General features: G+C 47.3%; 1 protein-coding gene across 1 annotated transcript in view; it reads left to right on the forward strand.

Moving 5' to 3' along the window:
• The window catches only part of LOC119973778, a 111,430-nt gene extending 94,380 nt beyond the window's left edge, over positions 1-17,050 (forward strand). The window contains exons 6-8 of the mRNA XM_038812202.1: positions 9,573-9,736; positions 14,721-14,801; positions 16,849-17,050. Coding sequence (XP_038668130.1) covers positions 9,573-9,736; positions 14,721-14,801; positions 16,849-17,050 — 447 coding nt within the window. The remainder of the gene's footprint in view (positions 1-9,572; positions 9,737-14,720; positions 14,802-16,848) is intronic.
• The last annotated feature ends 1,077 nt before the right edge of the window (positions 17,051-18,127 follow it).

The following is an 18,127-nucleotide window of genomic DNA, read 5'->3' on the forward strand; positions in this document are numbered from 1 at the left end:
GTGAAGCTACATCACAGGACTTCTTGCATGCCAAACAACGTAAGCAGCAAGTGATAGACAGAGCTAAGTGATCCCACAGATCACATATGAACTCTGCAGTCCTGCCACATGCAGTAATGAATTGTGGTGGACAATTAAACAACTTGATGAAGGAGGAGGCTCCATAAATATTCCTATCCTCAATTATGGGGGAGCCCAGCACATAGGTGCAAAAGATAAGGCTGAAGCAATTGCATACTGGACCTGGTAGAACATAGAGCATAGAACAGTACAGCACAGAACATAGATCATAGAACATAGATCAGTACAGCACAGAACAGGCCCTTCGGCCCTCGATGTTGTGCCGAGCAATGATCACCCTACTTAAACCCACGTAACCCGTATACCCGTAACCCAACAATCCCCCCATTAACCTTACACTACGGGCAATTTAGCATGGCCAATCCACCTAACCCGCACATCTTTGGACTGTGGGAGGAAACCGGAGCACCCGGAGGAAACCCACGCACACAGGGGGAGGACGTGCAGACTCCACACAGACAGTGACCCAGCCGGGAATCGAACCTGGGACCCTGGAGCTGTGAAGCATTTATGCTAACCACCATGCTACCCTGCTGCCCCCTGCTGTCCCTGTGTTGGGGAATGAGCCCAGCCAGGTGGTTGAAGTTTCAGTCGGGGCTTACTTTGGGAATAGTGAGCACGATTCCGTAAGTTTTAGAATACTCATGGACAAAGACGAGCGTGGTCCTAAAGGAAGAGTGCTTAATTGGGGGAAGGCCAACTCTACCAAAATTCGGCAGGAGCTGGGGAATGTGGATTGGGAGCAGCTGTTTGAAGGTAAATCCACATTTGATATGTGGGAGGCTTTTAAAGAGACGTTGATTAGAGTGCAGGACAGACATGTCCCTGTGAAAATGAGGGATAGAAATGGCAACATTAGGGAACCATGGATGACAGGTGAAATTGTGAGACTAGCTAAGAGGAAAAAGGAAGCATACATAAGGTCTAGGCTGTAGTGATCCTCGCCTGAGTGGGTACAGAAGGGGCTGATGGGAAATGGAAGTACCACCAGGGGGCAGCACGGGGACATATAAGAGTGACGCCGAAGGTCCGCCCTCGCTCACTTTGGCTGGAGAGGCAGGGGAGCAGGACAGGACGGAAGTTGAGCTCAGGGCTGCAAGTGGTTAGGCCTAGTTGCAGAGCATAGAAAAGCAGTATCTTTACAAGTGCCATTCTGTAAGTAAAAGCTAACGAAATAAAGTAAAAGCTAACGAAGTAATTTATTGTGGAGCACAATAAACCATCCTTCAACTGCTGAACGACTTCTAGCATTCTTTAAGAAACATAACATGGTACAGGAGTGGCTTCTTTGAACAGAACGAACCAACGCAACCAGCAAAGCAACAGGCCGGCCGCCCGACTGTGGAAGACTTTGCAGCCTCTCGACTCCAGACGACCTTCTGAAGCAATGGATCAGACGCTACGTCCAGGGATGATGAGAACTACAGGTAATTTAAATAGCAACTGGAAAATGTTTAAACAGCAGTTTCAGCTATTCATGTCAGCTCTGGACTTAAATGCAGCCACCGATGACAGAAAAATTGGACTTTTACTCTCAACGGCAGGCCAGCAGGCGATAGACATTTATAACTCTTTTACGTATGCTGCTACTGAAGATAAAACCAAGTATCAAGTGATAGTGGCAAAATTTGATGACCACTGTAAATCACAATCCAATGAAATCATTGAAAGATTCAACCTGCGTAACAGATTCCAAAACAACGGGAGACTATCTCCCACTTTGTAACAGATCTGCGCTTGCTAGCACAAGGCTGCAACTACGGTGATTTAACAGACTCAATCATCAGAGATCAATTAATCTATGGTCTTGCCAACAGAAATCTAAAAGAATCATTAATGCTGCACAATGACTTAACACTGAAAACCACCATAGATAAATGCAGAAAAAGCAGCAGTTACTGGAGCTGTTTGACAAACATACCTTGGAAAACACTCACCACGAGGCAGATGTGAAAATGGTGACCTCTCCTCACGGGCCCTCTCTTCCGGTCGCCGGCCCGTCTGCGCATGCGCGCCATCCCGAAAGACGCGACCCCGGAAGTACTCGGTACGCGCATGCGCACTTCTCGCAATACCGGTCCCGGACTGAAAGTCGCGCTGCCCATGTGCGAACGCAACATATGCATGACGTCATGATGTGTCATCACTGTGGCTCCGCCCATTTAAAAGGGCAATGTCCTGCACAAGGAAAAAGGTGCAGAAAATGCTCCAAAAGGAACCATTTTGCCTCCCAATGTCAGTCCACAGCCAAATATTACTCCACAATGCAACGGCATGGAGACTTTAAAGTTCGCACAGTTGATGTAATGGACACTCCGGCACCTGAAGACAATTTCTCCAACCACGAAGAATTCCACTCCTGGGTGAACACGTACGGCATTGGAATCATAAACTCCACAGCGGAACCACAGGAGCTGACAACAAAGCCTCGACACGTGCATGCCATCGACTCCACAAGCGAATGGAGTGCTACAGTGCAAGTCAATAACTTCCCCATCACGTTCAAGCTGGACACGGGAGCGTCCGCAAACTTGATGACGAGCAAAGATCTTGCATCCGTCCCAGGGACGCACGAGATGTTACCTGCCGCATGCAAGTTAACTGATTACAACGGAAACCAGATCACCTCAAAGGGATCCTGCCACCTACAAGTTGCCAACAAGACAGTCACAACAGGACTATGATTTGAAATTGTAGATGACAAAAGATCCTCACTGCTAGGTGCTCAAGCCTGCAAGGATTTGCGGCTAATTCAAAGGATCTTCATGCACGCGGCTGACTCATCACGCATTGCCGTGACATACAGCTGCTACTCAGCGAGTACCCCGACGTCTTCTCTGGCATGGGTACGCTACCCTACAAATACAAAATCCTGCTCAAAAAGGATGCCATACCGGTCGTTCATGCCCCACGGAGGGTGCCGGCTCCATTGTGGGACAAGCTAAAAGCTGAACTTCAACGTCTCCAATCTCAAGGTATTATCTCTCGAGTCACACAGCCGACTGACTGGGTCAGCTCACTGGTGTGTGTTAAGAAGCCGTCTGGTGAACTCCGGATCTGTTTAAATCCCAAAGACTTGAACAAGAACATTCGTAGGGAACACTACCCTATCCCCAAGCGAGAGGAGTTAACGAGCGAAATGGCACAAGCTCGCATATTTACCAAGCTTGATGCCTCACAGGGCTTCTGGCAAATGCAGCTCGATGAGTCCAGCCGCCTGCTGTGCACCTTTAACACGCCGTTTGGAAGGTACTGTCATAATCGGATGCATTTGGCATTATATCTGCATCCGAAATATTTCACAGAATAATGGAGCAGATGATAGAAGGCATTGAAGGCGTCCGTGTCTATGTGGATGACATCATAATATGGTCAACGACAGAGGAAGACCACATTGCGAGGTTGAAGCAAGTCTTCCAAAGGATCCACCACTTTGGACTGAAGCTCAACCGGGCCAAGTGCACCTTTGCACGGTCCTCTCTGACCTTCCTGCGCGACACAATATCAGAGCACGGGGTGAAGCCGGACGCTGAGAAGATCGCCGCAATTCAGGGCATGCAGAGACCACATGACAAGAAAGCGGTGCTAAGATTCCTGGGATTCATCAACTTCCTCGGCAAATTCATACCGAACCTAGCAGCACGGACGACGGCGTTAAGGAAAGTGATAAGGAAGGACACGGAGTTTGCCTGGACCCAACATCACCAAGATGAATGGGATGATCTGAGACACCAATTGATGGCAGCTCCAACGCTCTCATTTTTTGACCCGGCAAAACCTACAAAGATCTCCACCGACGCCAGTCAACATGGAATTGGTGCGGTGCTACTGCAACAGAATGACCAGTCGGACTGGGTCCCAGTGGCTTACGCTTCGCGAGCGATGACCGCCACAGAGTGCAGGTGCGCATAGATAGAGGAGTGCCTAGGGCTGATCACAGGCGTGACCAAATTCCACCACTATGTGTACGGTCTCCCCACGTTTCTCGTGGAAACTGATCATAGGCCGCTGGTAAACATCATCGACAAAGATCTAAATGATATGACACCGCGCCTACAACGCATGATGATGAAGTTGCGGAGGTACGACTTCACGCTGGTCTACACCCCTGGCAAGGACCTTGTAATAGCTGACACATTATCACGAGCCATGGACGCTGACAACCCGCCACTGGCTTCCATCAATGATGTGGAAGCTCATGCACAGTGGTGCAAGGAGACACTCCCAGCAACGGACGAGAGGCTGCAGCAAATTCGTCAGGCGACACAGGAGAACGCCACCCTCCTTCAAGTCATACACCACCTTCAGCATGGCTGGCCAAATGGGCAGTGCCCACAGTTCCAAAACGTCAGGACTGAACTGTCCGTGGTGGATGGCATAATACTGCGGAATGACAGAATCGTCATCCCACTGGCGCTCCGGGCGGACATGCTCCGCAGGATTCACGAGGGGCACCTTGGTGCCGAAAAGTGCAAAAGGAGAGCACGACAATCTGTTTACTGGCCAGGGATAAACGAGGACATAACGAACATGGTGCTCACCTGTGACACGTGTCAAAGGCATCAACCGGCACAATGCAAGGAGCCACTACAGCAGCATGAGATGGCCACGTCACCGTGGGACAAAGTTGGCATTGACTTGTTCCACGCCATGGGCCGCAACTATGTTCTGCTCATTGACTACTACTCCAACTTTCCGGAAGTACTGAAACTCCCAGATCTCACAGCGGCATCAGTCATCAAGGCCTGCAAAGAAACCTTCTCCAGGCATGGCATCCCACGGACGGTCATGTCCGACAATGGTCCTTGCTTTGCCAGCTGGGAATGGATGGACTTCGCCAAGCACTACAACTTCAAGCATGTAACGTCGAGTCCACACTTTCCGCAATCGAATGGCAGGGTGGAGAAAGGTGTCCACATTATCAAACAACTCATCAGCAAGGCTGCGGACTCAAAGTCCGACATACACTTGGCCCTCTTGTCATACCGTTCGTCACCTTTGAGCTCTGGACTGTCACCGGCTCAAATGCTCTTCAACAGAGATGTGCGGACAACATTACCGGCACTACAATTCACCAATCCCGATCACTCGCCTGTCCTGGATAAGATGTGTCACCAACGTCAAGTGCAAAAGCAGCACTATGACCAGCAGGCAAAAATACTGCATCCGTTGGCAATCAACGATACGGTGAGGTTGCGACACCCGGCTGGGGGCTGGTCTAAAATGGCGACAGTTCTCCGCCAAATATCGCCACGATCCTACATTGTGCAGTCTGATGATGGAACACTGTTTCAACGAAATCGCCGAGACCTTCTAAAAGTTACACCTCGTCGACAGGTATTTCCAACACTAGATCTGCAGGACGCTGTCATGCAACGTCCTGGAACTCCAACAGCAGGTGTCCAAATGGACGTAAAAGACTCTGGATCTCCATGCCTACTCAGGAGGTCTACCCGGATCAGACGTGCACCCAACCGTCTGAACTTATGAACATGGACTGACAATATCATTGCTCTGCCTTGTCTTTGTATATAAACCTAACTGTTTGAATTTGTATTTAGTTACAGCTCTGCAACTAAAAAAAAAAAGTGAAAAAGGGGGATATAGTGATCCTCGCCTGAGTGTGTACAGAAGGGGCTGATGGGAAATGGAAGTACCACTAGGGGGCAGTACGGGGACATATAAGAGTGACGCCAAAGGCCCGCCCTCACTCACTTTGGCTGGCGAGGCAGGGGAGCAGGACAGGACGGAAGTTGAGCTCAGGGCTGCAAGTGGTTAGGCCGAGTTGCAGAGCATAGAAAAGCAGTATCTTTACAAGTGCCATTCTGTAAGTAAAAGCTAACGAAGAAAAGTAAAAGCTAACAAAGTAATTTATTGTAGAGCACAATCAACCATCCTTCAACTGCTGAACGACTTCTAGCATTTTTTTAAGAAACATAACATAGGCGACTGAAGACAGATGAAGCTTTGGAAGAATATCTGGAATGTAGGACCAATCTGAAATGAGGAATTAAGAGGGCTAAAAGGGGTCACGAAATATCTTTAGCAAACAGGGTTAAGGAAATTCCCAAAGCCTTTTATTCATATATATAGGGAGCAAGAGGGTAACTAGAGAAAGGGTTGACCCACTCAAAGACAAAGGAGGAAAGTTATGCGTGGAGTCAGAGAAAATGGGTGAGATTCTTAACGAGTACTTTGCATCGGTATTCACCGAGGAGAGAGACATGACGGGTGTTGAGGTTAGGGATAGAATGTTGATTACTCTAGGTCAAGTCGGCATAAGGAGGGAGGATGTGTTGGGTATTCTAAAAGCATTAAGGTGGATAAGTCCCCAGGTCCGGATGGGATCTATGCCAGATTACTGAGGGAAGTGAGAGAGGAAATAGCTGGGGCCTTAACAGATATCTTTGCAACATCCTTGAACACGGGTGAGGTACCGGAGGACTGGAGAATTGCTAATGTTGTCCCCTTGTTTAAGAAGTGTAGCAGGGATAATCCAGGTAATTATAAACCAGTGAGCCTGATGTCAGTGGTAGGGAAGCTGCTGGAGAAGATACTGAGGGATAGGATCTATTCCCATTTGGAAAAAAATGGGCTTATCAGTGATGGGCAATATGGTTTTCTGCAGGAAGGTCATGTCTTACCAACTTAATAGAATTCTTTGAGGAAGTGACAAAGTGGATTGATGAGGGAAGGGCTGTAGATGTCATATACATGAACTTCAGTAAGGCATTTGATAAGGTTCCCCATGGTAGGCTGATGGAGAAAGTGAAGTCTCATGGGGTCCAGGGTGTATTGCTAGATGGATAAAGAACTGGCTGGGCAACAGGAGACAGAGTAGTAGTGGAAGGGAGTTTCTCAAAATGGAGAACTGTGACCAGTGGTGTTCCACAGGGATCCGTGCTGGGACCACTATTGTTTGTTATTATGATATACATAAATGACCTGGAGGAAGGTATAGGTGGTCTGATTAGCAAGTTTTCAGATGACACTAAGATTGCTGGAGTAGCAGATAGTGAAGGGGACTGTCAGAGAATACAGCAGAATATAGATAGATTGGAGAGTTGGGCGGAGAAATTTCAGATGGAGTTCAATCCGTAAAAATGTGAGGTGATGCATTTTGGAAGATCCAATTCAAGAGCAGAGCGGCGTCACGTGGGCGTCGTCGGGGCGTCGCAGGGTTATGGCGTCATTTTTCACGTGAAGTCCACGGCCCTGGTCCTAGCCCATTTCCGGGGCATGAATAGCTCGTGAGCGGGGCGTATCGAGCCGTCGTGAAAGTCGGCCGATTTCACGACGGCCATCGCAATTTTCCGCGGTAGTGGAGAATCGCGCCCTTAATCTTCTCTAGGCCGAGAAAGCTCGCCATGTCAGTTAACCAGGTCTCCGACTTCAGGGGCTTTGAGTCCCTCCAAGCTAATAATATCCATCTTCGGGCTACCAGGGAGGCAAAGGCCAGAACATCTGCCTCTTTCTCCTCTTGGATTCCCGGGTCTTCCGACACCCCAAAAATCGCCACCTCTGGACTCATTGCCACCCTTGTTTTCAATACTCTGGACATGACGTCCGCAAACCCCTGCCAATATCCGCTAAGCTTTGGAAACGCCCAGAACATGTGGACATGGTTCGCTGGTCCACCCGCACATTTTACACAGCTGTCCTCTACCCCAAAGAATCTACTCATCCGGGCCGCTGTCATGTCGGCTCGGTGGACCACCTTGAATTGGATCAAGCTGAGCCTTGCGCCTGTAACGGTCGCGTTGACTCTGCTCAACGCATCCGCCTACAAGCCATCCTCCATCTCACCCCCAAGCTCCTCCTCCAACTTATGCTTCAGCTCCTAGGTCTGCATCTCGTCCGCCCCCATAAATTCTATCTGACTACTCTTGATCATCAGTATTATCTAGTGGCACTTGATTAGCAGTAATCTGCTCACTGACGCTCAGTTTGGGTTTTGCCAGGGTCACTCAGCTCCTGACCTCCGTATAGCCTTGGTTCAAACATGGACAAAAGAGCTGAATGCCAGAGGTGAGGTGAGAGTAACGACCCTTGACACAAGGCAGCATTTGACTAAGTGTGGCATTAAAGAGCCCAGGGAAAACTGGAGTTAATGGGACTTGTTAGATTCTCTATTCTTGGAGATGGTTATTGTGTGGCACCAATGTTACTTGCCACTTATTGTCCAGGTTTTGCTCCATTTGGACAAAAAGTGCTTCAGTATCTGAGGAGTAGAGAATGGTGCTGAACATTGTGCAGTCATCAGTGAACAACCCCATTTCTGACCTTATGATGGAATGAAGGTAATTGATAATGGAGTTCAGAAAGGAGTTCCTCAGGGGAGTGTTCTCGCCCAACCATCTTCAGCTGCTTTAATTATTTCCTGTAGTAAACCTCTGTAGAAAAATAGATGAGAAAGAATTAGAGTTTTGTCAGATTTTAATTAATTCACATTAATTAATAAATCTGGAATATACAGCTGGTTTCAGTAAGAGTGACCCTGAAACTATCATTGATTGTTTTAAAAACCCATTCCATTCACTAATATCCTTTAGGGAAGTAAATCTGCCATCCTTACCCAGACTGGCCTATCTGTGACTCAGACCCACATCGATATGGTCGACTTGTAACTGGTCTCTCAAATGGCCGAACATAACACTCAGTTCAAAGGCAATTTGGAATGAGTACCAAAAGGTGAACTTGCCAGCTACACCCACATACCATGAACGAATAAAAAAAGATTTGCTAGATTGTCCTTGCTAGTCCTGTTTTATTAAATGTCCTTTGGTAACACTGGAGAGATATCGATTTACTGCCATTTCTGTGTAGTCCCTGAAATATTACGGCCAGAGTTTTTCCAACACTTTACGCTGACGGGCTCTTATAGTTCAGCCCATGTGAATGTGGATTTAACTGGCTCGCTGACTCCTGTTGTGAGGAAACCCACCGTGCCGGGCTGGAAAATTCGCAGTTCACAGGAATCACCGATAGGTCCAGTAAGACAGGTAAGTCTGACAGGTTTCCTTTCCTGAAGGACATTAATAAATCAAGAAGGTGTTTTTAACAGCAATCCAACAGCTCTCAAATTGTGCTCATCCACAAATCATTGATGAATGTAGTTTCTCAACTTGGCACTGTAGAATTTGAACATGTGACCTCTTGGCTTCCTGGTCCAGTTCCATAACTGCTGGGTACAAATTGCTCTGCCACAGCCCAGCCCAAGAGGCTTTCAATTAATCCGTTGACATATTAGTTCACTGATTTGTCGCCCTTTCTGAATATTGAAATTTGAGCCAGTATGACACAGAAATGTAAATGTATGTTAGATTCTGTAAATGGTATCGGTTTAATGACCTTCCAGTTCCACTCAATTGTCAAATAGATAGATCTTGCTGCTCACCTTCAAATTATCAGGCCTGATTAAATCATTCAGATAATGACAATCTGCCTGTCGATTCAAAGTCCCTAATTCAAGCTCTGTTGGTTGTCTGTAGTATACGATAGGAGTGAAAGAAAAATCGATAGCAGCGTTGGAACAAACAGCCCACGAAATCGAGCAACAGCTCATTAATGATGAAAAGCAATTCGAGCGACATAAACTCGCCGTTGAAAATTTAATGGTGGAAAGTCAGAATAAGAGAACTGAAGCATTGTTACGGTACTTTAGGAGTGGTAGTCGTTTATTTAATTGAGTAAATGTTTCAAAATAATTTGCTCTGATCTAGCGTTATTCAATGAGTGGGAGTTTACATGATTTAAATCTGACAATATTTGTAAAATCGCTCTCAGAAAAGTAAACCGACTAGTCAGATTTTGATCGACAAAAGAATCGAGGGTTATGGGGACAGACAGAAAAGTAGAGTTGAGGCCACAATCAGATCACCTTTGATCTTATTCAGTAGTAGGGCAGGTTCAATGGTGGCAGGAGGAACAGAGTGGGAGGGTGTCTGGATGAATGAAGAAGGAAGGAAGGCGTCGGGGTGAATGAGGAGGGTGTTGGATAAATGGGGGAGGGGGAAGGGAGGGTGGGTCTTCGGGTGAATGAGGAGGGAGGTTGGGTCTCCAGGTGAATGAGGAGGGAGGGTGGGTCTCCGGGTGAATGAGGAGGGAGGGCGTCGGGATGAATGGGGAGGGAGGGAAGGCGTCGGGGTGAATGAGGAGGGTGTTGGATAAATAGGGGAGGGGGAAGGGAGGGTGGGTCTCCGGGTGAATGAGGAGGGAGGTTGGGTCTCCGGGTGAATGAGGAGGGAGGGTGGGTCTCCAGGTGAATGAGGAGGGAGGGCGTCGGGATGAATGGGGAGGGAGAGGGAGTGTCAGGTTGAATGGGGAGGGAGGGCATCAGGGTGAATTCGGGGGTGGGGTGGAGGGTGTTGGGATGAATAGGGAAGCAGAAGGAGGGTGAGTCTGTCTGAACTAACCCCAGAAGTGAAGGCCACTGCCTCTCACCTCTGTATTGGGAAATGTCTCCCACCATCTCTTCTAATTCTTATGTGTTGTATTTTTATTCCAAGGCTAGGTGTGAAAGCGGGACTGGGTTGGAAGGTCTATGTCCGTGCACCAGCACATTGTCCTATCTATTAAAAAAGCAAAAAACAACCATCCACGCACCTTGCACCTCTACACACTCCCCATTCCCCATACGTTGGTAAGATTTAGGAGCAGAATTAGGCCATTTTGTCCATTGAGTTTGCTCCGCCATTCGATCATGGCTAATCTCATCCTGGCCTTAACTCCGCTGTCCTGCCTATTTTCCATAACCCTTCATTCCAGGACCAATTATTTGCCTAACTCCTCCTTAAATTAACTGACGGTCTCGGCATCCACCGCACTCTGGGGTCGTGAATTCCACAGATTCACAACCCTTTAGGAGAAGTAGTTTCCCCTCAACTCTTTTAAATTTGTTACTTCTTATCCTAAGATTATGACCTCTAATTCTAGAATGCCCAACAAGAGAAAGCATCCACTCCACATCTACTTTATCCATACCTTTTGTTATCTTGTATATGTCAATTTGATCTCCCCTCATTCTTCTAAACTCTAGACCGTGTAGGCTGAATCTGTTCAATATCTCTTCATACAAAAAATCTCTCATCTCTGGAATCAACCTTGTGAACCTCCTCTGAACTGCTCCCCAATGCACCCTATCTTTCCTCAAATAAGAGGACCAAAACTGTGCACAATTGGTGGTCTCACCAATTCACTAATGCATGCCAATCTATGCCCACTACCTATCCCCATGGCTCTATGTACCCTTCATGCCAACCTACTTCCTCTACCCACCCACTATTACCATTTGGGGCCCCTATGCCAACTTAATGACAAACTACATCAACCCATACTTCCCACCTGCTATTCTTTGCCCTTACACCTACCATGCCAACTCGCCCAACATCCACCATGGGCAGACCTCTGGACCCATGCTGAGATGAGATTGAATAAAGTTCTCTTAAGTGTCTATTGAAGAATTCACAATTTAAAAAAAAGTTCTCATTGATAAAAAAAACTCATTCACTATATTTACTGTGCTTTAATCCATTATATAAGAACAAGCATTGGAATTCATAGCGCTGCTTCAAAGAGTCTATAACCACTTGGAGCTGTTAATCGAATTGTGAAATAGCAGGCACCTTGTACTCCGCCATGCAGCACTAATGTAGCAATGATAGTCCTCAGGTTGATGCAAACAAAGGGTGGGATTCTCCGACCCCCCGGCCGGGTCGGAGAATCGCCCAGGGCCAGCGTCAATCCCGCCCCCGCCGTGTACCGAATTCTCTGCCACCCGAGAATCGGCGGGGGTGGGAATTGCGGCGCGCCGGTCGACGAGCCCCCCACGGCGATTCTCTGGCATGCAATGGGCCGAAGTCCCACCACTGACAATCCTCTCGCGCGGGCGTGGATTGAACCACCTTTGGTACCGGCGGGATTGGCCGGGCGGGCGCTGGGATCCTTGGAGGAGGGGGGGGCAGGGCGATCTGACCCCGGGGGGTACCCTGGGAACTATTTTTTTCCTCCTTCGCCATGGTCATCACCATGACGGACGCAGAAGAAACCCCGTCCCCTGCACATGCGCCGGGATGACGTCAGCAGCCGCTGATGCTCCGGTGCATGTGCGGACTTACGCCGGCCGGCAAAGTCCTTTTGGCCCCGGCTGGTGTGGCGCCAAAGGCCGTTCACGCTAGCCGGCGGAGCGGAAATCATTCCGGCCCGGGCCTAGCCCCTCAATGTGAGGGCTTGGTGCCTAAAGGTGCGGAGAATTCCGCACCTTTGGGGAGGCCCGACGCCCGAGTGTTTGACGCCACTCCAATACACCGGGACCCCTGCCCCGCCGGGTAGGGGAGAATCCTGCCCAAAGAGTGAAATAGTAAGCAATGATTTATTTTAACACGTTTTTTTCAAATACTTTTAAGGGCAAGAGTTTTAAATCCTTTGACAGCTTGTCGGTTGCTTTTGACACTTCCACTGAGTTAATGCACTTTTTCTGCACATTCATGTGCACTTTTAACAATTCCAAAGGGAGCATATCTCTCCCAAATGGTGTCCCAGGACCATGCCCAAAGAGGTAACATACTTATCCCAGCAGCTCTGCAAAGTTTAGACCTGCTCCTACCAAGTATAATCTGCACGCATTTTCTTTCCCACTCCCAGCTGATTAAAATCAGACATGATTGGAGGCAGTTTCTGTTTTATATGGGAAATTTGGACGAGCACAGAAGTGCAATTTGGAACCAACCCCATTCCATTCACCCCTATGCAAAAATGGGATTTGGGCTTCGAACCATTTTCAAAACTCCAAAAGAAGAGTCATATTAGATTTGAAATGCAAATTCTGTTTCTCTGCCCACAGGTGCTGCCAGACCGCCCGAGTTTTTCCAGCCCTCCTGTTTATTTTATGACATTGAGTTCTATTTGATCCGTTTTAACCCGTCCATCTGTCCCCTTTGCCGTTCCTTTTGACATTTTAAGGAATTAATCAGCCGTATCTGCTGTTTTAGCAGCATATATAAATTTCAACCTTTAGGCCCATATCTGAATCATTGATATATACAATGAAAACAGAAGAATTCGGCAGGACACCAGTACCCACTTCCAAACACTTTGGGGAAAAAAACTGTCTTCAATACCTCCCATCATTTGTCTCTTTTTATCCTACTGTTATCCAGTTTGCTATATTTGCTTAGTTCCATATCCCTTAGTTATCTCCACTAATCTCCTGTCTGGTATCTTGCCAAAGACTCTACCGAAGGGCATATACATTACATCTAATGCCATTTCCCATACATCGTGTCTGCTGTCTCTTCAAACAATTCTGTCAGGTTTGTCAAGCATGATACTCCTTCTCGAAATATGTGCTGGGTATTTCTAACTTTTTTAACTAGATGAGGTGCAATTTCATTGTTAAAGACTAAACTTTTTCCCTATCACAGACATTAAAGTGGTTTGTGATTACCTGAATTAGCTCTGTCTTTTTTATAAATGAATACCACGTTGACCATTCTCCAATCCACCAATTCGCATTCACTCTATAGAACCGGACATACAACTGCTGGGGTCTTCTACCTCAGTGGAATTCGGGGTCTAATGATGTATTCCTTCTGAACCTGGAATTATGTTTTACTTTATAACTTTAGTAATGTTTTCCTTTATCTATAAGAGCCTGGGAGAGAGTAGTGGGACTAATTGGGCAACTCCTCCACAGGGATGATAAACAGAATGGCTTAAGAAGTGAGAGCACTTAACTGTAGCCCAAGAGCTGTCAATCATAGCTAGATATTCATAAACATTGTGGTTAGTATCACAGCAGGCTACTTGAGATCCACTCGTGCGTGAAGGGAAATGTGATTAAACAATCCAGACAGCTGGGTTTGTACAAGCTGTCAATCATCACAATATGAATGCAAGACTTGCAGATCAAAGATCAGATGGGTTTATACACATCTGATTTGGTTTTTGCTTTCTATGAATTTACAGCTGCTGCATTCTCTGCCTGAGGCAGTAGGTGTAGGGCACAGGCGAATTTAAAAGCAGTGATTTATTTTTTCACTCCTCTGTCTGGACTGGCCTCTAGCTTCCAGGCAGGGGTCTCTTGAATAGGGGGCTTCAGGCAGGGGTCTCTGTAATAGGGGCTCCTATGCAGGGGTCTCTATTATGGGGAGTGGAGGTCTCTTGTGATGGGGTTCTCATGTGGGGGTCTCTTATGGAGGGGAAGGGTCTGGTAGGGTGGCAAGATTTGCATTGTTTGGGGGGGGAAGGGTGACCTTTCGATGGACTTTGGTGGCAACTCCATAAAGAGTTACCCTCTTGGCCCACCGCAAGGTCCACCATGCCAAGTTCATGCTGAGTAATACCTGCATCACTTCTCGGCCACGTGAATACCGGCCCAGAGGACTGGAGAGTCACACGGGCTTGGAAAATCTGGTGCCCAACCCTTTAATTGACCCATTTGCATCTTTCCACCAACCCCGATACTGCCGCAAGTGGGGACCGGAGCATCAGAACGGGCGGCGATCCTATTTTTAGGCTAACGCCTGATTCGCCGCCACATCGAGAACTCTGCCAGCAGCAGCAGGTGGCAGAGAATGCAGCCAAAGATCTTTTATAACTGTTAAATGTTATAAATATTGTTGAAATTTTGCTTCTTTTAGAGTAGAAGAAAATACGAATGCTAAAGACCGTGCAATAGCTGCAATTAACAAAGCTACTGATGAAGTGCAAAGACTTAAAGGGTGTGCAACATTTATTTTCAACATCAGAGTATGATAAAAACTGTATTTTATATGGGACCATGTAAAAGCTACTCCTGACTATAATGTTTAGATGTAATCGCACATTAATTTAAGAAGTATGGTTCAGTGCTACAACTCTTGCCTTAGTCAGGAGGGGGTGACACAATTGAGGGATTTGAAAAGAAGGATAAACATTTAAAATGTTTAACCAGGAGGCAATGTAGGCAAGCAAGCAGGGTGATGGGTGAACACAAAAATAGAACATAGAACAGTACAGCCCCTTCGGCCCTCAATGTTGTGCCGAGCCATGATCACCCTACTCAAACCCACGTATCCACCCTATACCCGTAACCCAACAACCCCCCCCCCCCCAGCCTTACTTTTATTAGGACACTACGGGCAATTTAGCATGGCCAATCCACCTAACCCACACATCTTTGGACTGTGGGAGGAAACCGGAGCACCCGGAGGAAACCCACGCACACAGGGGGAGGACGTGCAGACTCCATACAGACAGTGACCCAGCCGGGAATCGAACCTGGGACCCTGGAGCTGTGAAGCATTTATGCTAACCACCATGCAGGATTAGGCCGTGCAGCCACTCGAGCTGCTCTGCAATTCAATAAGATTATGACTCATTGGTTTGTGGCCTGAACTCCATTTTCCCATCTGTCTAACTAAGCCTGAAATATAGTCGATGACACAGCTTCCACTGCCCTCTGGGAAAGAGAATTTCACAGACTAATGACCCTCTGAGAAAACATTATCCTCATTTCAGACTTAATTGGGAGACACCTTGGGTAGGATTCTCAGTCCCGCCGCATCTTGGGCGGCGTGCCCCCACCAGCAGCGGGATTCTCCGTCCCGGCAGCCAGCAAATGGGGGTTCCCATTGTGGGCACCTCCACACCTTCGGGAATCCATGGGAGTGAGTGTGCTGCCGGCAAAACAGAAGATCCCGCCGTCGGAGAATCCATCCCAATATTTTAAAAATGTGTCCCTGAATTCTAGACTCTTCCACAAGGAAGTACATTGTCCCAGTATCAACCCACTGAAGCCCCCTCAGAACCTCCCTCTACTGCTTAGACACAGTGTTTGTTTGCTGTGACCATCACTTTGTTCAATACTCACTCATGGTCTTCTGTCTTATCACCATTTTAAAATGTATCACAACTGCATGTCAGAGATAATAATCGCTTATTGTCACAAATAGGCTTCAGTGAAGTTACTGTGAAAAGCCCCTAGTCGTCACATTCTGGCGCCTGTTCGGGGAGGACGGTACAGGAATTGAACCCGCGCTGCTGACCTTGTTCTGCATTACAAGCCAGCTGTTTAGGCCACTGTGCTAAACCAGCACCAGATACGCACCATCTCCCTGTTCCTTCATTGACCGTTGCACCCTCCTCTTGTATTTCTAGTTTATAAGTAAGGGAAAGACTTGCATTTCTGTGGTGTCATTTATTATTTCAGGTTGTCCCAGTGCTTCATAGACAAAGAAATATCTTTTGAAGTGAAGTTACTTATTGTAATGTAGGGAATGAGGCAACCGATTCGGACACAGCAAGATCCCATAAACAACAATACGATAATGACCAGATAATCTGTTTTCATGATATTGGTTGAGAGATAAATATTAGTCAGGAAACCGGGAAGAGCTCTCTGCCCCCGATAACTTGATCTTTTATGAGTGGTCGATTCAGGAGTTGCAGGACAGCGGGTTGAGGTGGGTTGGCAGCAAGGGGAGGGGGGTGGCTCTCAGTTGGCCCAACCCTCTTTGCCATGCTGGGTCCCTCAATAAGGCACTTCAGTGCTTTTAAATGAGGGCCTCTGTGATACTTACTATGTTCAAGAGCCTTATAGAAACTTAAAATGTTTTTATCCACAAGATGCCACCTCCAACACTCCCTCAGTATTGTAATAGAGTGTCAGCCTAGATTATGTGTTCAAATCTCTGGAGTGGTCTGACTCTGAGGGCAAGAGGTTCAACATATCAACTAGGTATTTTTGTTGATCACAATTTGTTTCACCTTTTTTTAAATATTGTGTAGTTTCATTGAACAACAGCAGCAAGAACTGAATTATTGTCTTACCGCTAAGATGTTTTTTGAAGAACTAGCCCCAGAGGAATGGAAAGAGAAGAAAAGGAAAGAAAAAATGGTTTCTAATAATCGCACTAGCATTGGGAATGAAATTGTTCTTTACGATCCACTTCCTCCAAAAGGTTTGTTGTTCCAGTTTCTTTGTTCTTGATTCTGTTACAGATAAGTGGCCGAGGTGGATTGAATTATTATTACTGACCCTCCCCCTCTTCTGTCAATGTCAGCAATAGTTTTAATTTATAATTTAATTTCTCTCCCTTGTTGAAATGGGCCATGGTGTGTTCCCAAACCTTTATTTATGAGGTTTCTTTGCTAGCATCCCTGCCTCTGAGCCAATAGCTCCGAGTTCCAAGTCCCACCCCAGGGCATTTAAAAAAAAAAGACATTTTATTCCGAAAACATTCAACAAAATAACACAAGCGTGACATCCAATTGAAGTATACAGTTTGTCCATTTTTTCCTAAGCCAACCTCCAATTCAAAAGCATCTTCCACCGGGCAATCAGAGAGACGAGGGCCACGACATTGGACCCCTTCCCTGCCAGCAGCTCTGGCACCTCCGACACCCCAAAGATTGCAACCAAAGGGTCTGACGTTTCCTCGATCCTTAATACGGTCCTGTTCTCCAACTCCTCACACACCCAGAACATATGAACATGATTCATTGGCTCCCTCCCACACTTCACACTGTCTGCTAACCTGGAAAAAACTCACTCATCCGAGCCCGAGTCATGTGGATCCTGTGCACCATCGTAAGTTGCATCAAACTCATTCTTGCGCAGGAGGAGGTTGAGTTCACTCGCCGCATTACCTCAAAACCAGTCCCCATCCCATCTCCCTCCTCAACTTCGCTTCCCACTTCTGCTTGATCTTTTTCACTAATGTCTTTCCCTGCTCTCCTAATCACCAAATATATCCCCAATCCTGCCATCCCCCACTTCCTCCAGGAGCGTATACCTCAGTATCTGAGGGAACGAAGGCAGCTGCTTACGTGCAAAGTCCCACACCTGCTAGTACCCTAAACTCCCCCATGGTAACTCAAACCACTCTCGCAGCTCCGCTAGCCCTGCCGACCTCCCTTCTGAAACATGTCCCTGACCACCCCAACCCCTCCTTCCTCCACCGCCTATGCATTGCATCCCATCCATCCGTTCTCTCTTTCCCCCCCCCCCCCCCCCCCCCCCCCCCCCCCCCCCACCCCAGCTTTAACCTATGGTTCCCACACAATG

This window comes from Scyliorhinus canicula, chromosome 11 (genome assembly GCF_902713615.1).
Source record: "Scyliorhinus canicula chromosome 11, sScyCan1.1, whole genome shotgun sequence".
Classification (NCBI taxonomy): domain Eukaryota; kingdom Metazoa; phylum Chordata; class Chondrichthyes; order Carcharhiniformes; family Scyliorhinidae; genus Scyliorhinus; species Scyliorhinus canicula.